Source organism: Delphinus delphis, chromosome 7 (genome assembly GCF_949987515.2).
Source record: "Delphinus delphis chromosome 7, mDelDel1.2, whole genome shotgun sequence".
Taxonomy (NCBI): domain Eukaryota; kingdom Metazoa; phylum Chordata; class Mammalia; order Artiodactyla; family Delphinidae; genus Delphinus; species Delphinus delphis.
Window position 1 is genome coordinate 77657955 of NC_082689.1, and position 23221 is coordinate 77681175.

General features: G+C 33.9%; 1 protein-coding gene across 9 annotated transcripts in view; it reads left to right on the forward strand.

The window, feature by feature from the left end:
- The window catches only part of PRPF40A (pre-mRNA processing factor 40 homolog A), a 56104-nt gene extending 33772 nt beyond the window's left edge, over positions 1 to 22332 (forward strand). For 4 of the 9 annotated variants that reach the window (XM_060016785.1, XM_060016787.1, XM_060016791.1 and 1 more), the window contains 18 exons: positions 1564 to 1588; positions 2246 to 2617; positions 4755 to 4863; positions 5358 to 5422; positions 5785 to 5949; positions 6994 to 7102; positions 7963 to 8113; positions 9080 to 9213; positions 13809 to 13923; positions 14080 to 14183; positions 14316 to 14432; positions 14759 to 14896; positions 15109 to 15204; positions 17758 to 17844; positions 17931 to 18027; positions 18111 to 18172; positions 18814 to 18945; positions 20313 to 22332. In XM_060016785.1, the coding sequence (XP_059872768.1) occupies positions 1564 to 1588; positions 2246 to 2617; positions 4755 to 4863; positions 5358 to 5422; positions 5785 to 5949; positions 6994 to 7102; positions 7963 to 8113; positions 9080 to 9213; positions 13809 to 13923; positions 14080 to 14183; positions 14316 to 14432; positions 14759 to 14896; positions 15109 to 15204; positions 17758 to 17844; positions 17931 to 18027; positions 18111 to 18172; positions 18814 to 18945; positions 20313 to 20405 (2171 nt within the window). In that variant the 3' untranslated portion in view covers positions 20406 to 22332. The remainder of the gene's footprint in view (positions 1 to 1563; positions 1589 to 2245; positions 2618 to 4754; positions 4864 to 5357; positions 5423 to 5784; positions 5950 to 6993; positions 7103 to 7962; positions 8114 to 9079; positions 9214 to 13808; positions 13924 to 14079; positions 14184 to 14315; positions 14433 to 14758; positions 14897 to 15108; positions 15205 to 17757; positions 17845 to 17930; positions 18028 to 18110; positions 18173 to 18813; positions 18946 to 20312) is intronic. The other 5 variants (XM_060016786.1, XM_060016789.1, XM_060016792.1 and 2 more) reach the window with 2 other exon arrangements.
- Positions 22333 to 23221: the final 889 nt, after the last annotated feature.

A 23221-nucleotide genomic window follows, 5' to 3' on the forward strand; every position in this document is an offset into this window, starting at 1 on the left:
TGTCATTATTTAACATTTTAAGAGTATGTCACGAATGTTCACTAACCATAATTGGATAAATCTGCAGTGAGAAATCCCTAATTCAAAGAATTCCTTTCATTTAAGGGTTATATTATAAATGAGCTTGTAGCTTTTAACATTGTACTTTTTACTTTCTTTTTTAAACAAAAAACATCATTTACTATTGGAAAATTGAACAAAAACATCATATACGATATTTCTAAAGACAGCTATGAGTGTTGGTGCACACATGGAATATGTGACAACTCAGCAGATAGCAGAGAACCTTGAACTCTTATCATTTAAAATTTTGTTAATATAGTGTAAGACTCTACATTTAATGCTGATTTTATTTTAGCACAACACTGCAGAATAGCCTTTATGTTTATTATGGGAGAATTAAAGTAAATAGAATACTATGCCTCACTTACAAAAGGAGAATTTTCCAACATCCTCAACTATTCAGAATATCCCTGAGAATCTAGAAATACTACGTAATATAAAACCTAGGGCTTAAAATAGCAGAGATTCAGAGTAGGAATTGAGAATTTAGTTCTTTTACTCTTCTAATAGAATCTGGTGTCATAAACTATTGGCTTAGAAGCAACAGATTATAGGAGAATGGGGCTAATAAAATAGTCTGCAACGTATAACAACTTCTGACAGGAAAGTGAGAATAAAAATTTCTTAAAGGCACTGTGGTCTTACGTCTATTTACCTTTTCCCTGTGTCATCTCATTAGCTTGGATGGTCATTATCCGAAATATTTGTTAATTCGTAATGATAACCCCTTTAGTATGTTTTGTCAGCCATACTAAACAGATTTCCTTTAAAAGGGGATAAGTTTTAAAAATACTTTCATAGAGTTAAGCTTATATTATCATTTACATGGAGCACCTCATTCCCTAATAATGCTGTATAAATGAGATATCTTTGTTACCCGTAAAGGAAAATTTACTTTAACTAGAATGAAAGCTGAAATATTGAGTACAGATCTTTAAAGCTCAATTTATACTTCTATACTAGCATTGGCTAATAATAATATTGTAGATAGGTAGATTCTGAGTTCATTCATGTAAGAAATATCAAGCTCATTTCTGATATAACCCTATTACAAATAGTTGGTGTGCATAACTATCTATCTACCTGTCAATGCTAGTATATATGTGCTGGAATTTCATAACATACATTCGACCCCATTTTGAATTTAGTATCTTTAAAAAAAACAAAAAACAAGTAGTTTTATCCCTGGGGAAAGTAACTATTTTATTCCAGAATTATGCAGATACTTTCAGGGAGTTTTTGCAGTAGCCAACAGCCTTTGAGAAAGTAGCATTGTGGGAAGAAGCTTTCCTAAAACTTGCTGTTATTTAAAGTTTGTTTTTATTCTTTAATTGCTGCCCTGGAATTTACAGAACCTTTGCTCTATAAATGTAGTGATTTTTTTTTTAAAGGGTGGTAAATCTTACTGTATAGAACTTTTATCTCCTTTTAAAGTCTGTTTTCATTGATTGTATTTAAAAGCTATGTAGTACGTAACTGTTCTTTTTTTCTCTTTAATAGCAATGATCAAAGCTGAAGAAAGCAGGTAAGCAGTTTTGGACATCAGTACATATTTACAAATTTAGTATCTCCTATAACATCTTTGTTTTAACTGTATAAATAGTATTTAGCATGGTAGGCCTGATAGTTTGATGTCTTCAGAGGATTTGGGGTAGGGAAAGAGATATTTACTCAAGATACACACTTGATGCTTTCCTAGACAGTTATTAGAATTTGGACAGCATCCTTAACAAAAACTGTTACAGAAAAGTCCAAAATTTGATTTGAATTAATTTGGGAAGGGATGAAGTATTGTATCAGTATTATCTCCCTTCCTTTACTCAGGTTTTCCTTTTAATGGGTGAAATGAAATTAATGATATAGGTCAAATTTTATGGCATAATACAATCTGATAGGACATTTTGTAAATGAAAACAGTTATTGGACTTTGGGAAATGCAGATTGTTGCATGAGTGCCTATCATACATTATCACGAATGTTTGCTGAATTAAATCAAAGTAATTCAGTTTCATACTGTGGTTTTAATCTTTTTGAATGGCTTAATAGTTTGGCAGCACTGCCGTTTTTCCCTTTTAGTAGTTTCTCTTATTCATTTGATTTTATGATAATTTAAAACTAACTTTATTTGGCTTTGCGATTATTCATAATGAACTGACTAGCTTTCTCTTTTTTAAATACATAGTAAACAAGAAGAGTGCACCACATCAACAGCCCCAGTTCCTACAACAGAAATTCCAACCACAATGAGCACCATGGCTGCTGCAGAAGCAGCAGCTGCTGTTGTTGCTGCAGCAGCTGCAGCAGCAGCAGCTGCTGCTGCAGCCAATGCAAGTGCTTCCACCTCTGCTTCTAGTACTGTGGGTGGAACTGTTCCAGTTGTTCCTGAGCCTGAGGTTACTTCGATCGTTGCTACTGTTGTAGATAATGAAAATACAGTAACAATTTCGACTGAAGAACAAGCACAACTTACTAGTACCCCTGCTGTTCAGGATCAAAGTGTTGAAGTGTCTAGTAATACTGGAGAAGAAACATCTAAGCAGGAAACTGTAGCTGAGTAAGTTTAGTAACTTGTTTTCTGCAAATCAGTACCAGACTTCATTAATATAAGAAATTGCTGATCTAGTCAGTGGCCATTAAATGTTTAATAAAAGTTTTTTGAGAATCAAAACATAAGCCTTTAGATAATGGATAATTTTTGAGATTGAGTTTTGTGGGGTCATGCTTTCAAACTGTTGCAAAACTAATCCACACAAGTTTAGGAAGCAGAGCTGGTGATAGGGTAAGAGACAAATTTGAAGGGGTGCCAAAAACTTAGTAATCAAAATGCAGTATTTTAAATCAAAATCAATGCAAAAATCCCATGATTAATAGAATAAAATTTGAAGTAAAGACAGGATCAGAATTATTGATTTTCTTTCTATTTCATTCTGAAATATGGCTTACTACAGCACTGCAGGGAAGTTGCTGCAGTTCAGTATTGAACAAACAAGCAAAAATCAAGTAGACAAAAATCAAGATAACACTTAACAGTGTACAGGAAAACTGTTAGTGAGGTTAAATTGGTACAACTTTTTAATAAGGCCAAATAGTTGTATCTCTAAGTTTACAGTTTGTATGTACCCTATGATCTAGTAATATTTCATATGGCTGTGCTTTTTATAGCTATAAAAAGTAACCTTGAGCTGTGCTTCTTGATTTTAAAGATATCCACATACATTAAAAAATATTAAAAAATCATGATGTCAAGATCCAAACATGATCACCCATCTTAATATTTAAGTATATTGATTTCATCTTCCTACCCCCTTTTATAAACTTTTTTGATTAATTTTAATGTTCATTTTCCAAAGTATGAAAATAGCTTTATAATTTTTTCTGATGTTTTAGAAGTTTAAAAAGATATCTATATAGTATATTTGAAGGCGTAAAAGAGTGAGTTAACATTTTAATTATATCCTTCTTCCTTTTTTGTGCATTTAAAATACATGCATATTTTAAATTTTAAAAATATTTCAGAGATGTCTACATCAGTAGAGATCCAATCCTATCGTGTTGATTATTATTATTTATATAATTAATATTCAACATGATATTATTTATATATACATTAATTTCAGTATTCTCCTACTGATAGACATTTAGCCCTTCTAGAATAATATTGTTTTACATCTTTTCATACCTATTGTATTTTTTCACAATAATTTGTTTTTCACATTTTTAACAAACAACTGTTTTCTGCTTCCTTTTTTGTTTCCTTATTATAGTACTTGAGTCAGTATAATGAACTTGATTTTAATTACTTTGAACGTAGATCATTTACAGCTCGTAACTTTTGGCTGTGCTCTTTACAGTATTTTTGATGATTTTAAATAAATACTCCAAAGTAAGGTTACTTGATTCAGAGGGTATGAATTAATTGTATTTTTTATTAGTATGTATTCCAGAATATGCATTCAACTTAAAGGTGGGGGGTGGGGTTTGTTTTTTGATTTGTCTTTTCCTGCATTCTCTTCTATAAAGGAAGAAATGTTAAGATTATACAACTTTTTCATAAAGATCCCTCAAACAAGTACAGTTGACAATTCTTGGGTAATTCTTTCTGTTTGAGATCAGTGTTAGCAGACTTTTTCATAAACCTTCAAAGAGTAAATACTTTTGGTTTTGTTGGTGATACAGTCTGTCACAATGACTCAATTCTGCTGTGGTAGTACGCAGTCAGCCATAATCAGTATGCAAACTCTTGAGCAGGGCCATGTTCCAGTAAAGCTGTATTTACAGAAATTGGCAGCAGGATGGATTTGACCCATGGGTTGTAGTTTGCCAATCCCGATTTAGATTGATCTCTACATCTTTTTTATATTTTATGCACACTTGTCCAAATCCTATTATTAAGACACTAAAATGAGGACGCTGAATAAGTTTTATAAGCCATTTGAAAGTATTAACTTGTGGGCTAGTGAAACTAGTGTTGTAGTATAAATGTTTATTTTAGCCTTTGTACAAGGTCTTAATAACCAAATGTTAGAGGAAAAAACTATATAGTACTTTTATTTCTTTATGTTGCATTAAATGTGTCTCATGGAGACTTTATTCTAAACTCAACAGCAAACAAATAATAATAAAATATTATTTTCCTAAATGAAGCAAGTGTTTATTTAAATTGTAAATACAGTGTATAAATTTCTCTCTAGTTTTACTCCCAAAAAGGAGGAGGAAGAAAGCCAACCAGCAAAAAAAACATATACTTGGAATACAAAGGAGGAAGCAAAGCAAGCATTTAAAGAATTATTGAAGGAAAAGGTATTTATAATAGAGATTTTTATTTTAAGTATCTAATAAATGAAATTATCCTTCAGTGCAGTTTGTACCTTGATGCTTTTATTAAAAATACTAATCTTATAAACGGCTGTGACTGAAAATGAGCTAAAGTTGTCTTTTTTCTCTTTTTAACTTTGAGAAACTGACTTTCAACCAAAAAGAATGTGTAAGGTACTACACAGCACATTCCACCTCAGTATTTAATATAAGGTTTTTTATTCATAAAAATGGTTCTGTCTTCTAATCAATAGTCTGAGAAAGAAGTATTCATGGTCTGTTTAAATTTCAGTTGTTCTTTTTAGTCTATAGATACATTACACAGATTTGCTTGCTTCAATGAATTATTTTTTAGACCTTTTTTCAAACTCCTGCAAAGGGAAGTGATTGATGTTTGCAGTGAGTATTATACTTTGTTCCCTGTTGTATGACTTACTATATTTGTGTGAAATTTTAACTTTTCATTAAATGATTTTCAGCGGGTACCATCTAATGCTTCATGGGAGCAAGCTATGAAAATGATCATTAATGATCCACGATACAGGTAACAGTTTGTTTTTTTAATTTACTTTCCACCTTGAGCAAACTAAGCCTAGAAAATTTAAATTATGTAAAATAATACAACTTTTCACTCCATGGTCTTCTGTTATTTTGGATACCAATAATTGAGTTGCTTTATGTCTGATAAGAACCAAAAAAGTTAAAAGGCTTGTCATATAGTCTGGGCACCCTGCTATAGATGTTAGAATTATTTTTAAAGTAGAAATTATTTTCTGTAATTATTTGCTATCTTTAATAACTTACTGACATTTTCTTAATTTGTGAATGAAATTTATTGTTTTTTCAAAGCACTAACACTTGATCATCTTACGTTCATTTACTCTTATATGATATTTTTCTATTTAGTGCTTTAGCAAAGTTGAGTGAAAAAAAGCAGGCCTTTAATGCTTATAAAGTCCAGACAGAGAAAGAAGAAAAAGAAGAAGCAAGATCCAAATACAAAGAGGCTAAGGAATCCTTTCAGCGTTTTCTTGAAAATCATGAAAAAATGACTTCTACAACTAGATACAAGTAAGATTTTTACTGATCATGGTATATGTTTACTGTACTGTTTCTGTGTCAGACTTTTTACCAAGTGCAGTAACTGATTCAGATGTTCATTAAAGCTAAATGATTGTGAATGTGACAGTTTCATAAGGTAAAAGATAAATCAGTAGTTAAATGTGGAATTCATAGACTTACTGAGTTTTTAATTAGGGACTGCAATAAAAAAGGGAGAAAGACTTTATTTCATAATGAAAGCTTGACTCCTTTCTCCTTAATATAAGAATTCAAGATGCAAGTTGGGGGAGAGATAGGGGAATATATGTTTATGTATAGCTGACTCACTTTGTTTTACAGCAGAAACTAATACATCATTGTAAAGCAATTATACTCCAAAACAGATGTTAAAAAAAAAAAAGAATTCAGATTTTTTTGTATTTGTGGAATAGAAATAGGCTATTTTCATTATGTATATAGCATTTTTGAAAATTTACATTTATATAGCATTCTTCTTTTTGGAGTGCTTTGTTATTTAAAATTGTAATTCATTATTAACATCTTTGCAATAAGCTGTTACGTTCATTTTCCCTATGTGTTTTCTTATTTTCCTCACTTTTCCAGAAAAGCCTTAGTGAAGAACTCTTCCATTTCTTTCAATAGTCCTATTTTATCTGTTAACTAAATTTCGTACAGTTATTGAAGTCTGTAATTTAGTTCCATGGGCAGTTTGTCGCTACCCTGAGAAGTACAGGTAGTCTTAACTACAAAACATTGCTCAATTGGAATTATCTCCTCTATCTCTAAAGGAGAAAACAAGGCCTAAGCTGTTTTGTTCTTTTTCTTAATTATCCAAAAGTTTTCTTTTTTTTTTTTGAACCAGTGAAACCACATCTTGTTTATTTGAAACAAAATCAACAAAATTTATACAAAAGTTTTCTTTTATAATACAATCATGAACTTAAGAGTGGAAAAGAGTGTTCATTTGGTGGTATTAAATTTAGAATAAAATTAAAATGGTTTAAAATTTTTATGGTATAGTATAGAGTAACATTTAATCTTTTTAACAAACAGAAAAGCAGAGCAAATGTTTGGAGAGATGGAAGTCTGGAATGCAATATCAGAACGTGATCGTCTTGAAATCTATGAAGATGTTTTATTCTTTCTTTCAAAAAAAGAAAAGGTATTATTCACTCTTACTGGTGTTTATTGATAAAACAAGATTTTCTTCATCCTGTTTAGGAGTTACTTTATAACATGTTCATTTTTGTTGGTTTATTTAGTTTATATGGTGCAACAGATCTATTTATTAGAAGTTACATTTAAAAATAGCTCCTATAATAATAAGTACTGATGTGAACATAGTAGGTAGAGATTTGTGCAGCTGATACTTAGGTTGTCATTAATTGGCTGTCTTATGCCCACTTTGAAAAATACTTATTTTTAGCTTGTTGGTTTGAAAAAATGCTCAGTGTTTTTGCTTGTAAGGCATTTATTTATGATTATTTTACAAGAACAGCAGTAATGTGTAATTATTACCATTAAAATTATTTGTAGGATAGTGTTTTAAAACACTAAAATACTATGCTACAAATACATTTAGTTTTGCTCATTTCTGTTTTGTTATGCACTAAGTTGTATGCTGTCCAATCTTCCAAGAGACTTACAGAAATGTAAGTAGTATTGACGAAAATTTGAACATAGCTGAAAGTGGTTGAACACATTATCATTTACCTGTTGTGTGATTTGTAACTTTCGTTTGGACAGTGTCTACAATGCATAGTTGTGGGAGGAGAGATTTTGCAAGGGGGTGAGGGAGGTGGGATTCCAGCTTTAGACGAGAGGTTAAAAAAAAATTTTGAAGTTAAGAGCCAAGCAGTTAGGCAAGAGCACTGGAAAGGTAAAGAGTGTTGATATTTAAAGTAAATGGGTAACATTTGAAATTTGGACATCAGTTAGAATGTGAAGAAACCTTCACTAATTACAGTTTATATGTCATACTTTATTTGAAATTCAAAACATATATTCATATTTTTGATTTAGGAACAAGCAAAGCAGTTGCGAAAGAGAAATTGGGAAGCCTTAAAAAACATACTTGACAACATGGCTAACGTGACATACTCTACTACTTGGTCTGAAGCCCAGCAGTATCTGATGGATAATCCAACTTTTGCAGAAGATGAAGAATTACAGAGTAAGAATGATGACTAAGTGGAAGGAACAGTTTTTTAAAAGTTGTCCAGCAGCGAAGAATGGTCACTTTTTTTATGCAATCACTAACTGAATTTTACATAATTGTTTGTCCATCCCTGAAAAGCTGTTTTGTTTGTTTCCAAATAGGATATTTCTTTCTAATTGAGTTTTGTGATTCAGGACAAAATATTTCCCCCAAAATCTGAAGCTAGCTTTATCAGGTATTCTTCAAATGTTTATTAGGTAAAGCCTGAAATTGTCCCTTGCCATTTATATGTGACTTAGTGGGAACCAAATTAATAACCACATTTTACTCATGCTGTCCTCTCGAGGTAATGACTTTAGAGATTTGCTTGCAAAAGGCAAAAAATGGATTAGCATTACTTTACAGTAAGCTTCCCCAAGTTCTGTCTTTTTCTGATCTACCTAGTTGCTTTTTAAATTACAGCTTTCTTGATTATCCTTTTGAATACCATACTTCAGTAAGTTTGAGGGAGGGCCTAGAATTCTGTACTTTGAAAAACTCCTTGGGTAATTCTGATATTGCTGACAAATTTATCACAGCAGTTTTATTTTCGTTTTATTACTTGTGTCATATGTGTTTTCTCTGTTTCATCCTCGGATTCGGGGGCTATGATTTAATGAGGTCTTTTTGAAATTTTTCATATGGGAATTCCCTGGCGGTCCAGTGGTTAGGACTCCGCACTTCCACTGCAGGGGGCGCAACAGGTTTGATCCCTGGATCGGGGAACTGAGATCCCACAAGCCGCACACCGTGGCCCAAAAAAAAAAAAAAAAGTTATAAATAAATTTTCCTATTTAGATAATTAGAAGTCATATTTGAGTTTAAATATAAATATTTTGGTAAAACGAATTTGAACTTTGTAGGGAGTTAATGCAAATAAGTAAACTGCTTTCTTTACTGATATTTGACGTTTTAATTTTTTTTAACTGAAAAAAATTCTAGACATGGATAAAGAAGATGCGTTAATTTGCTTTGAAGAACACATTCGGGCTTTAGAAAAGGAAGAAGAAGAAGAAAAACAGAAGAGTTTGCTTCGGGAAAGGCGACGACAGCGTAAAAACAGAGAATCTTTTCAGGTAATTTTAAAAGCTCTGTTTTCTAGCTTAATTGTATAATATGGTTAAAGACCTGTAATAGTGATGTAAACAATTTTGAGAATCTTGATCTCAGATCATTAACTTGGGCTTTTGCAGAGGATCCATACAAATTTAACTCTTAAGTTCTATATTTAGTTATGAATCCACTTAAGGAGAGTAGCTATTTCAGGCTAGGGGAACATGGAAGGCTATAGCAGATTTGGTATTTAAAGTGAGCACTGATAGATAAGGTTTCACTTGGGAAAGAGGAATAGATATCATGAGGGGGGACTGAAAATAAAATGTGTGATGAGTTATTAGTACTAATTGATTTTTAGGTTCTAGAGAATGGTTTTGAGGATGGGCCATAATTTTTAAACACTATACAGAGGAGCTAAAATTACATGTTCTTTATATAGGCCAGTGGCTTATTTTGACCTCCAAGTATCACTTTTAGTCTCTCAGTAATGGAGCCTATCACACAGCAATGAATTTTTGCATTTTATATTTCACCAAATTTCCATTTCAATAATAATTATAATAGCAGTTAGCATTATTGCTTATTGCTGTGCATTTAAAATTTATAACCTCTTTTTATGATAGCCTTATTTTATGATAGTAGGTACTATTTTTGTTATGTCCATTTATATAGGTAAGGAAATGGGCTTAGAGAGATGAAGTGACTTGCCCAAATTCAGCTACTGAGTAGTGGAGCCAGACTTTGAATCTATGCTGTGTTTTAATTACTGGGTCTCTTTCATTAAACACTGTATTAGGGTAAGTGCTAAGTTACAGTGACTTAAATAAGAGGTTTTATTTCTTGAAAGAACAGTTGTTTTGGTTTAGGGTAGAGCACATTGTCATCTCCTAAGGCAGTGGTTCTCAAAACTTAGCATGTATCAGAATCACTTAGAGGGCTTTTAGAAAACTCCCCATGGTGCCAAAGATCATTAATCATCTTAAATGCCATAGCCAATAGCATTATTGCAGTCTTCATTCCATAAAAACGTAACATTTACTACTCTCTGTGGTTTCCCAAAGGATCATTCGGAGTATTGTTAAAACCAGGGACTGTTGAGCCTCACCCCCAGAATTTGATTCAGTAGGTCTCTTTTAAGTTTTGAATATACGTTTTAAAGGAGGTATAGTAGCAGAGGAAAATTACTGAGCTGAATATCTGAAGCAAAACATGCTAATACCAGTTATATCAATAGTAATCAGAAACGATGCCAGACACATAAAAGCCATATTTTAGGCTTAGCAAAAGATGCTTGTGGCCTTTATATTAGGATTTCTGACCCACGTTCTCCAGTTTCAGTATTGACATTGTACTTTCTCTTATATTTTCTGTGACCCAGATTTCCTTATTTTTGTTATATTTTACCTTATAGTTCTCCTTATTTTAAACCATTGCAAAAGCTTCATAAGAGATATTAAAGCTAAGTGGTTGCAGAAGAGTATAATCAACCTCGTGAAAATCTGTTCTCCCCTTCCTAGGCACATGGCTCCTTAGTTAAAATCTAAGTTTTCTAGCCTCGTTTATAGCTACTTGTGGTAACGTGACTGAATTTTCAGCTGAATGTGAAGGAGACGAGTAGAACTCCAGCATCATTTTTTAATTAATTAATTTTTTAAATTTTTTGGCTGCATTGGGTCTTCGTTGCTGTGCGCAGGCTTTCTCTAGTTGCGACAAGTGGGGGCTACTCTTCGTTGCGGTGCACGGGCTTCTTATTGCGGTGGCTTCTCTTATCGCGGAGCACGGGCTCTAGGCGCGTGGGCTTCAGTAGTTGTGGCACGTGGGCTCAGTAGTTGTGGTGCACGGGCTTAGTTGCTCCGCGGCATGTGGAGTCTTCCCGGACCAGGGCTTGAACCCGTGTACCCTGCATTGGCAGGCGGATTCTTAACCACTGGACCACCAGGGATGTCCCACATCATTGGTTTTTAAAAGAACTACCATTTCAACTTCTTCCAAGCTGAAATGTGGTCATGGGGATAACATACCCTAATCATGCAGAGAAAGCTAATGGCCTCGGGCAGTTCTCTAAGTATGGGCCAGCATGTCACTCTCTCTTGGAAACTTATTAGAAAGGCAAACTCTTAGAACCCCACTGAGACCTAATGAATCAAATTGGGACGGGGAGGGGGACTACAATCTGTGGTTTTGTTTTTACCATTTCTTCACATGATTCATTGAGATACCACCTAAGGTAATTTACCAAAAGTGGCAAATGTTGAGATTCTTTATGAAATAAGACTGAAAGAACTATAGTTAGATGTGACATTTAAGGTCAGTGACTGTCGACATCTAGGGGAAGTTAAAGAGTTGCCAAATAGTTTAAAGGTAAATAGAGGCAAAATCAGACCTTTCTCTGATGTTTTGATAAGACAGTTCAAGAGTACTTTCAGGGTTAAGAGTGTGGCTTTTCTTTGGTAAGAGAGAACCAGTCAAGAGGGAGAGAATGGGGCTTCCCTGGTGGCGCAGTGGTTGAGAGTCCGCCTGCAGATGCAGGGGACACGGGATCGTGCCCCAGTCCGGGAAGATCCCACATGCTGTGGAGCGGCTGGGCCTGTGAGCCATGGCCGCTGAGCCTGCACGTCCGGAGCCTGTGCTCCGCAACGGGAGAGGCCACAACAGTGAGAGGCCCGCGTACTGCAAAAAAAAAAAAAAAAAAAGGGAGAGGATGAAGAAAGAATTGAAGGATAGGGGTATTCTGTTATTAAATAAAATCTTTGAAGGTTTATTCAAGCATATGTGAGTAGTTACATTATGAACCTTATATGAGGAGACAAAAAGAAGGAAGATGAGGGAAAAGACATATTATTGAGTTGGCCTGAGGCAGTGAGTGGTGTTCAACTAGTGCTTTTGTTGATGGTCATGATCTGGGGAGAAGTTGCTACTAGCATCTAGTTGGGTAGAGACCAGAGGTATTGTTGAACATCATCCAATGTACAGGACCAACCCCCCCCCCCCAAAACAAAACAAAAAAGTTTACGAGCTCCAAGATGTCATTAGTGCCAACGTTGGGAGCCTTCTCCTCTAAGGGAAGGAGAAATAACCAGCCTCAGCCATCTTTGAAGCAACTTGGTTTCCATCTTCTCCTCCCCTTCCCAAGGTGGGGTTAGTAAATAAAAGAGAGAAAGAGCCATACAGTTTTAGCATAATGGTTTTCAAACCTGAATTCACATAAAACTTACCTGGTGAGTTTTAAGAAATAAATTACAAATATCTTTATTTTAATTCATATTTTCTTTAAAAAAATCTCAGGTGATTTCTAATTTTCATTCAAGTTAGGAGATTCACTACTGAAATGGATTCAGTGTCGAAATTCTATGACTTTATCAGCAACCTAGAAGTGAAACAAATACTAGCAAAGCAGGTATGATGAAGTAGATTTTAAGATCCTAGAGAGCATCATTGAAGATGGTTTCTAGGCTGTTTTAGGGACTCAAAAGGGAGTAGGTGAAGAACCTTGGTTATCACACAGCAGGGGTGGGTTGAGCTCCCATTTATGTTGAAGGGTAAGGACGAAAGGATAGAAATTAAGTTTGAGGAATAAATTTTGGAAATAGAGACTGAATTGACATGCTTATTCCTATTTGGAGAGAAGTGGTATTATACATGTCTGGTGTCATTCAGGACAGTGCTACCCAATAAAAATTTGTATGCCACATACATGATTTTAATTTCTTACTAATTTTAGTAACCTTTTATTTCACCCAATATATCTAAAATATTGTCTTTTAACATGCAACCAGTATATTTTTATTTATTTATTTTGGTAATAAACCTTCAAAATCATTGTGTGTTATATACTGCTGGCGTTGAACAGTGCAGGTATAAGAATTTTAGGAGTAGAATTTGGCCCCTAATTTAGGGACATTTATAGAATTAAAACTCCCTAAGGATTTCAGGATATAGGAAATGTGGAAATTGCTGAGTACTAAAGTCCCACTATGTTGCCCTGAAAGTCGGCAAATAGTAAAAAAAAAAATGGATAAAGTGAGCATATAAAAATTTAAGTTGTAACAGTAATATGGAAGAAAGGAAATAGGTTTTAAAATCAGACATGGGGGTTGAGTCCTAGTTCCCCACACTATATGTATGTTGCTTTAGTAAAATTGTATATCTTCCTCTTAGAAAAGAAAATTAAATTAAAAAATCCTCAGAACACATTAGGCGTTATGTTTAAAAACAAAAAGTATATTTTGCAGTAAATGTGCATGCACATTCTTTAGCCTCATCATTTGAGATAACATCCAGTGTTTTGACTTTATTTGTATATGTTATTTGCAAACTGGAAATGATGATCTATCTTAAGGGACAGTAAACTGAAGCCTGGAAAGGTAATGTAGCTTTTCAACAGTCCTTTTCTCTGAAGTCCAAAATAGTTTTTTGCCTAAAAGCTGATTTTACTTTCATCAAAGAGCAAATATGCTTTGCACCTAAACATATTTGTGATAACATTGGCAGAAGAGTTTTAAATATAGCTGTTTTTAACATGTATCTTCGTTCATGTTATACCAATATTTCTAAAGTCCTTAAAGATGGCTTTTCAATATATAATGGGTTCGTTGTTGTTCTCCCCTTCCCCCAGATATTTTTAGATGAACTGCATGAACATGGACAACTGCATTCTATGTCATCTTGGATGGAATTGTATCCAACAATTAGTTCTGACATTAGATTCACTAATATGCTTGGTCAGCCGGGTGAGATTCTTCTCTTTCCTAATTTGTAGTTATGATAGTTGGAATGGGCCAGAGGGAAAGATGGTTGTGTTGGGGCATGGGGGGTGCTTTCTTTTGTTTTATAAACAAAAAAGTAATTGCAGCTCTTTGATTAGAGCTAGCTTTTGACTTCTTTAGTTTTTTCATTAGGATCAACTGCACTTGACCTTTTCAAGTTTTATGTTGAGGATCTTAAAGCACGTTATCATGATGAGAAGAAGATAATAAAAGACATTCTAAAGGTAAATAGTATATACTTGGTATTATTAACTAGTATACTTGCTGTTAACTGTTAATCCGTGCCATATATTTTAAAGTGATACTGTGTTCCTTTGATCAGTGTTATTAATATTAACAAGATTTCTGTTTTTTAGGATAAAGGATTTGTAGTTGAAGTAAATACTACTTTTGAAGACTTTGTGGCAATAATCAGTTCGACTAAAAGATCAACCACATTAGATGCAGGAAATATTAAGTTGGCTTTCAATAGTGTAAGTTATCATCTTTACTGTTATGAACAACTAGATTAGTAGTATAGTTTTTAATACATTTGGCCAAAAATACTTAAGTTGTATGTAAGCTACTGAAATAAGGGAATAGGAATAGTATTTTACAGAGTAGTGGACACTCTTCCAGGGTGAGGTAACAGAATATAATGTACTTAGATGATGGCTGATGGTAAGCTTCCTTTCCTAAAAATAATTGGCTCTCTAACTTATAGATGATAGGAGAATACTTAAATTAATTATAATGAATTATTTCAGTTAACACAGATTATATTATACTGTTATAACTGATTAAATATGTTTTCTAAAAGTTACTAGAAAAGGCAGAAGCCCGTGAACGCGAAAGAGAAAAAGAGGAGGCTCGGAAGATGAAACGAAAAGAATCTGCATTTAAGAGTATGTTGAAACAAGCTACTCCTCCAATAGAATTGGATGCTGTCTGGGAAGATGTATGTATACTTGTAAATTTTTTCCTTTACAACTGAAGATGAAAATTTTTTAATTCTTTCTCATAGGCACAGAGATAACTAGAGGAAAGGAAATAAAACACTTTGAGGGGGCTGGGCTGTCACAGTTTTCACTTGCTGCTATGATTCCTTTTAGTCATATTGGTATACTCTTCTCAGTATTCATATATTGATTCCATATCTGAATTTTTCAGATCCGGGAGAGATTTGTAAAAGAGCCAGCATTTGAGGATATAACTCTAGAGTCTGAAAGAAAACGAATATTTAAAGATTTTATGCATGTGCTTGAGGTAATTTTAGTTTTATCGTAAGTGGCTGAAATATTACAAAATACATTAAAATTTTTTAAAAATTGAAGAATTTAGAATGATCAAAGTACGTTTTTTAAATTATACTTTTAAGTAATTTTATACAAATGTACTTACTACCTGGGATGATTAGGGAATGGTTTATTCTATAGAAATTGCTTTTAATTGAAACAAACTAAGCTTGCATGGGAATTTAAAGATCTGTTTAGTGGACACTTTTCATATTTGTTTCATACTTATACAGTGTTACAGAAATTCATCAATTTAGCAGTCAAATGGGGTGACTTAGTAAACCTAAAAAGAAATCAGAATCTTGTAAAACAGATAGAAAACAGCTTTTAAGCACATTTCAGATATTATACTACATTAGATGTGTTGGAAGCACAGAGATGTTCTGAAAAATAATGGAATAAGGTAGTAAGTTTTTGTTAAAATAATAAGTAATGATAAAATTGCAGTTATTCCACTAGCTGAATTAAGGGTATTTTGATGAAGATTTCAGATGGGCACTTGGAGATAGTAAATATGCTAAATTGACCAATAATTTTTGAATAGTAGTATTTGCTGCCTATATGGGCCAGGCACTGTTCTAATTGTTTTACAGATATTTCATATATGAGCTTAATCCTCATAACAACCCTATGAAGTTACAGATGAGCAAAATTGAGGCAAAGAGAAAAAGTAATTTGCATGGAAGGGATTCCAACATAGGCTTTTGATTCCAGGGCCAGTGCTTTTAACAAATAAGCTGTGCTATCAGTTATAGACAAACCAATACGTTACAGCAAGCCAACGTTAGCACATACTTAATATTATAGTGCTGCCGATGGTCATTGGGCATAGCAGGTCACTTAATTGACTGTTGACTGTTGCATTGCATTTATTGTTCTTGGTGAATATCATTGTTGACAACAGTTTGCTCTGTTAACATGTCGCACATGTACCATATATTGTTTCCCAGCTGCCTCTAGATTTAGTGCTGTTGACCTATAGATCTTTTCTACTCAAAGTGTGTTTCAGACCAGCAGCATCTGTTTTACCTGGAAACTTGTTAGAAATACAGAACCTCAGGCCCCATCGGCAGAAATCCTGTATCAGAATTACCATTTTAACAAGATTCTCGAGCACTAGAATGTACATTTAATTTTGATAAGCTCTGCTCTAGGTAGTGTCTTAACATTTTCCCCCAATTCAGGAATCTCCAACAAGATTCTTTCATGATCTGTGCTGGGGGGTATTAGTGGTGAGGTCATAAATGGAGCAAAATGATGGCAGCATAGGGAAAAGCTGAACATATCAGAATAGGACTTGGACCCCAATAATGTGGGCCTTGAAGTAGAAAAGGAAGAAGAGTTAACATTCAGTGACATAAAGAAAGAATGAGGACTGCCCTCGTGGTCCTTTGGTTAAGGCTCTGCACTTCCACTGCAGGGGGCGCCAGTTTGATCCTTGGTCAGGGAACAATTAATCAGTCAATCGAGAGAGAGAGAGAGAGAGAGAGAGAGAGAGAGAGACAGAGAGAGAGAGAGAGAGAGAGAGAGAAACAGAGAGAGAGAGAGAGAGAGAGAGAGAGAAAAACAGAGAGAGAGAGAGAGACAGAGAGAGAGAGAGAAAAACAGAGAGAGAGAGAGAGACAGAGAGAGAGAGAGAGAGAGAGAGAGAAACAGAGAGAGAGAGAGAGACAGAGAGAGAGAGAGAGAGAGAGAAAAACAGAGAGAGAGAGAGAGACAGAGAGAGAGACAGAGAGAAACAGAGAGACAGAGAGAGAGAGAGAAACAGAGAGAGACAGAGACAGAGAGAGACAGAGAGAGACAGAGACAGAATCCCTGAACCAGATTTTCTGTTTCCACTTACTCGTAAACTGAAGCAGAATTTATTTTCAAAGGCTTAGATATGTTTGGGGGCAAGGAGTTTTTACTGCAGCGTTTTTCCTTCCCTACTAGCCTCATAATTATTTTAGTGACAGAGTTAATCCACAGAGACAACATTTCCTTTTCTGATTTCATGTGTAGTTAGATTGCCTTTGGATATCTTAAGCTTGGCTAGGAAGGGAATGCTCCTTGGGTGAAAAGAGCTGATTTTGCATTTAATTTCTGAGACCAACCTCCTTTATGGATGATTCTGAGGTAGTTCTTTATTTCAGTGCTGAGCCACGTTCATCAGAAAAGCCACGTATGAATAACATTTTGTTGTTTTTGAAAGTAGTGTAACTATTCTGCAGATTATACCTTTATGGAGGGTATCAATTGTCCCTACTGTACCCACACCATTCTCATTGCTAAAAAAAAGTATTTTATTAATACTTTTGAACGTTGTGTTTAGATGTCCAAATGAGTGGGTACAGGATAGTTAAAATGTTCTCTTCTGTTCCTTGTTAAGTAACTCTTTGCACCATTTCAAGGGGGGAGTACATCCTAAATACGCAAAATGAATGCAGTTTTACTCTAAGAACCTATTTGTAAAGCTTTTAAAAATTCTCCATGATGTACTGTCTAAAGTGTGAACTTCTGAAATTTTTTTCTTTTGCCCCTGTAGCATGAATGTCAACATCATCATTCAAAGAATAAGAAACACTCTAAGAAATCTAAAAAACATCACAGGAAACGCTCCCGCTCTCGATCAGTAAGGAAGTTTATTAAAAATGGCACCATAAGTGTATTGAAATATTTGTTAGCAGCATTATGAATGAAATTATTTGTATTGTGTAGGGATCAGATTCAGATGATGATGACAGCCATTCAAAGAAAAAAAGACAGCGATCAGAGTCTCGTTCTGCTTCAGAACATTCTTCTAGTGCTGAATCTGGTAAACATATCTTTTAACTTGATTAAAATCATTGACACTTGGATGTCCTCAAATTCTGACACTTTTCTTTTTGTGCTGCTTAGAGAGAAGTTATAAGAAATCAAAAAAACATAAGAAGAAAAGCAAGAAGAGAAGACATAAATCTGTAAGCAAACTCTTAATTTTTACACTGTACCTAGGCTTTTGCCCTTCACTTTCTCAGTGGCAGTAGAAATTTCTGTCTAGTCCGATGCAGTCAACAGAGTTTAGGTATGTACCTAAACTCAAGAGTTTCATAGTTGTTGTTCACCTTAATCTTTCATTAAAATCTTTTGGTGAACTTTGAAAAAAAATAACACAGTGTTAAGACTTCCACTCTGTTTTTTTATAGTAATCTTACAGAAAGACCCAAGGGTGTGTGACTGTATATATATATATATTGAGCTGTTGTTGAGAACCACAAGTTTAAATGTTTAAACTTTTTCCTTTACCTTCAGCTCTTAATCTTAGGTACACATCAAGATACACCTAATCTTAGTGATGAAGGCACACTTAATTTAGTGACGCTCTTTTAGTGGTATTTTACCCTATCAGAATGTCATCTTTCCCATAGGAAAGACCAACTTCATCTCATGAATCTTGGGAATGTTTTAAATTCCTTGAGGTTACCGATTCAGATTCCACCACTCTAGGAACACATACATACTCTGTTATATGTGGGTGTTCTTAAATATTACCTATAGGGACTTTTTTCTAATGGAATGGTTTCTTTATCAAAATGCTGACATTGTTTTTTTATTTACACAGGACTCTCCAGAGTCAGATGCTGAACGGGAGAAGGATAAAAAAGAAAAAGACCGGGAAAGCGAAAAAGACAGAACTAGACAAAGATCAGAGTCAAAACACAAATCACCTAAGAAAAAGACTGGAAAGGATTCTGTAAGTGTTTAGAATTCTTTCATCTCTGCATTTTCATAGTACAAAAATGTCAGCTACTTTTCACACACAGTTTTCTAACGTATATGATCATGAATGACCCAAGTTAAGCATCCTAAATTTTATATTCCTTAAAAAAATAACATAGCATTCTCTAACAGTTGTTTAACCCACTAAGAAAGGATATATTCTTCTGCTTTGTACATTCTCACAAAGAAATACCAATGGACATTGTCTACCTAATTTTAGAATATAAACTTTAAGAGATTCAAACCAGGTTTTCCCTCCACCATATCCACAGTTGTCATTGTTACTAAATCCAGTTTCAAAAGGTAGCTTTCCAGCAGCTTTTAATCATTGGGAGGGAAGAGTTGAGGGCAAGTAGATAGGAGGATACAATAAGCCAGATCTAATGTTTTATTATCAAATTACATAATTAGTTTTCAGTTTCCCCTGTATGTGTGTTTGTGTATGTATGCCAGAGCACAGTAACACAAGCCTTCTTCACCTTGCCGTTCGTTCCACAAATGCTGTGGGCTTAGCAAGTATAATGCCTGTGAGTTACCAATTGAGAGTTTAAATTGTGTAGGTAAGCCCTGGTCTCCCTCTGGATATTCTCATTCAGTGGGAATAGGGTGGAGGGTTTTTTTTGTTCTTGTTTTGTTTTTAAAGCTGCACTGGTGAGTCTGATGCACATCCTTGGTGAGGAATGATGATTTCCTCTATACTTACTTAGCAACTTAATAGTTTCTTCTTCACAGTAGGTTAAATGAAATCCCTGGAGGGGGAAGGAAGATAGGTGAAAAATCTACTTTTGAAAAGTTGCTTCTCTCAGTTGTTTTGGTTTTTTTGTCTGTTTTAAATTTTTTCCAGCCAAACTATTGTCCTCATAAATCTGGAATGTTTCTTTATCTGGGCGCAATAGTATGCTTAAAGCTTGATACTTTTATGTAATATAAAACACGTATAGGACAACCTAGAATCGGAAAAAATAGCAAGGAATATAATACTTAGGAAATGAACACCCAGCTTCCATTAAATGGAAACAAGATGTTTCATATTCAGTTGTATTAACAGGAAGAAAAACTGGTACTTACTATTCCCCCGATCTACATATTAATGTAAACTGAAAGTAAACACCATATAAAAGTCTCATTCTAAGTTAAGTGTCTCCCCTAATGTAACCAAGGAGTACTTAGTTAACAACCCATTGGTAGGCTTTTAGGAAAGAGATCAGTCTTCATACCCTATGATGCATTTGTTTTTGTGGAAAAGAATCCACATAGATGTGGATTCTTTTTTCAAAGGTTCATTACTACTTAACCTTTTGAGTCCTGACACAAATATAATTGTATTCGTTGTCTTTTCAGGGTAATTGGGATACTTCTGGCAGTGAACTGAGTGAAGGGGAATTGGAAAAGCGTAGAAGGACCCTTTTGGAGCAACTGGATGATGATCAATAAATTATACCAAATATGTTTACAGTATGATTTAAAGTCTAATTCAGACCAGGGATTCTATTTTAAGTTCAATTGAAATAACACTGGGTTTTAATTATATCACAGAAAAAAAAGTGCATTTAAGTATTGTTATTGTGGACTTTATAAAAAGCAAAGGAAATTGAAAATAACTTTTGATTCTGTATCAAGAATCATATTTTCATACAGTCATAACTGTCTTTCTGTGACCCTTTCATAGGGCACTGCAGAATGGATTAAAGGTGGCAATTTACTGATAACTGCAGGTGTCTCTACTTTGTTCTAAAGTCTAAGTCATGAGGTGATTTGATTTACTTTATAGAAGTTGGATTTTGAAGATATAATGAAAATTTTTTAATATCTAGTAGTACAAAAAAAGCACCAGCAACTGATAAAACTGCTTTTTTGTGCACTATCCAACTGGTTGAAGCCGATATGATCTTTTAAGGTGAACTCAGACATAGGTGTTCTTAATGGAAACCTGGTAGACCCTTAACTATAGTGGTGCTATTGAGCACTACTATAATAAAGCCACCATTATTTTTTATGAAACATCTAAATACATTTTAAAAAGGCTATTGTGAGGGCATTATTTTGAGGTGATGTTTAAAAAGTTAACATCAAATCAAATTGTAAATTAGCTTAAATATATTGCCTTAAGGACCTACTAAAGAATGTGCCACCAAACTTTAAGTGATGGTTGCAATATCCTTGTCTAAAACAAATCAATGTTGACTTAAACGATTTCTTTAACAGTTGTCTTTTTTTTTTTTTTAAATCCGATCTTTCTCTTGCTTTTTTTCATTGAGGAAGTCTTTTACCTTCCCTCCTCACTGAGAAGTACTGACTTCGTGGTACACATTCTGAAGCATTTCTGATTTGAATATTTTTGTACATTTTTATCAATTATTAAATCTTCTCTTCTAGTGTGTACTAGTATTTATTTCTACTTAAACTGCTCAGCTGTAAAAAATTGTATGATCCTTTAAGGGTTAAGATACTAAAATCCCTGAAATTTTGCTTTAGCTAACCCACACAGCTAAGTTACTTTCCTTTTTTAATATTTAAGAATATTATAAATCAGTGCATTTGAGACCCCTGTATTTGTTTTTGATCTGTGAATTTCCTACAGAATACTCTAAGAAAGGCAATGGTTTGAAGTTTAGAATACTCTTTACATGCTAACTTTTGAAGGTTGGTAATGTAATTTATACTATTTTCCTTCAGTGCAGGAGATTTTTTTAAGTAAATAAGTAAATTATAGCACATAGTCTTTGGTATTATCTTAGGTATTTTTTTATTTTGGACACTTTGGGCAATCCTGTTTCAGGTTGGGATTCAGAAGAACAAAAAGTTTATTTTTCCTTCACCATCCTAATTTGAAAGTGGGACTGACCAGGATGACTCTTTTTCCATCCCTGCCCGCTTTGTTTCAATTAATCTAGCATCCACTATTGAAAGGCTCAAGGCAGGTTGGTGGGCGGGGCAGGGAGGGGGCCCTGAACATTTCTCGCTGCCAAGTCATTTTTCTGTTGTGAAATATGACATGACTTTGTAGAAAGTGAGAGTGACTATCTTTAGAAAATGTGAAGTAACCAATTGCTTGCTTGAGGTTAGTCTCCTATTGTATATTAGAACCAAAACATATAACAACAGCTTTGGCAACAGGCAAGTTGCCTAGACTTAATTTTCAGAGGTCCCTTCGTAATGATAGTTAATATTGCTAATCATGTCAGACACTTGACATGGAAGTCAGAGTAAAATCTGCATATGATATTGGCAGAAATACTAGTGATGTTTCACAAGAGAATGTAGAATCTAAAACTTTTAATTACTTCCATGAATGATGATTTTTTTAAGTACAACTTTAAAGTTTTGATTTTTCTATTTAAATAAAAAGCTATTGATGTGGTTTAGCATGTCCTCAAATTAGATTTCTTATTTCTTATAGAGATACTGTCTTATCACAACCTCAGATCCCTACAAGACAATACAAATTCAAGTTTCCTTATAGTTAATCCATGAAAACTATTTGACCTAAAAGCGAAACTGATAAATTCTAACGCAAAATACAACATCCTTGTTATAAAACATGTAATTGAAGTGACTCTAATTCCTTAGTGATCCCATCAAATGATACTTAGTTGCCAGAAAGATACTATGGCCTGAAGGTACAGGCAATGGGAAGATTGTTTTAAAACAGTTGTGTGTGAATATTTTTAATCCATTTGATTAGGTTTCTAAATCTTCAGTCTGGTAAAAGTTGAAATGTCTTGGAATATTGGTTAGAGTTGAACAGATAATGTTAAAAATGTGTTCAAATAGGAAAGTATTGTTTATATTCAGATAAGGGGAATTTCTGCTTTTCAGTTAAGCCTCAGACTTTCAGGTAAATGTTAAGGGCTTATCTTCCCTCACTATCAATCATTAATGTTAATGAACTCTTAGATTAAATTCACTAATACATTTAATAATATCATGCTTAATAGTCAAAATCCAGAACCTCAAATATTTGATGTTTTTATTCCTCCCAGTACATAATTCCTGTGTGGGAAAATTGAATTTGTATGAAAAGTTAATGAAGTATAAAGAACTCTTTGCACCTTTCCCAACTGTATTTAAACAACGTTAATACTTCTAAATAAAAGCAATGGTCCCAACATTTTTTTTTCAACACAGTGACGGCATTTCATTATCATTACCCAAAGGAGCTTCAGCATATAGATTCATGGTTTTCAACAATAAAAATACTTTTTATGCCTTGGGAGTAATACTTTTTATGCCCAGTAAATTTGAAAATG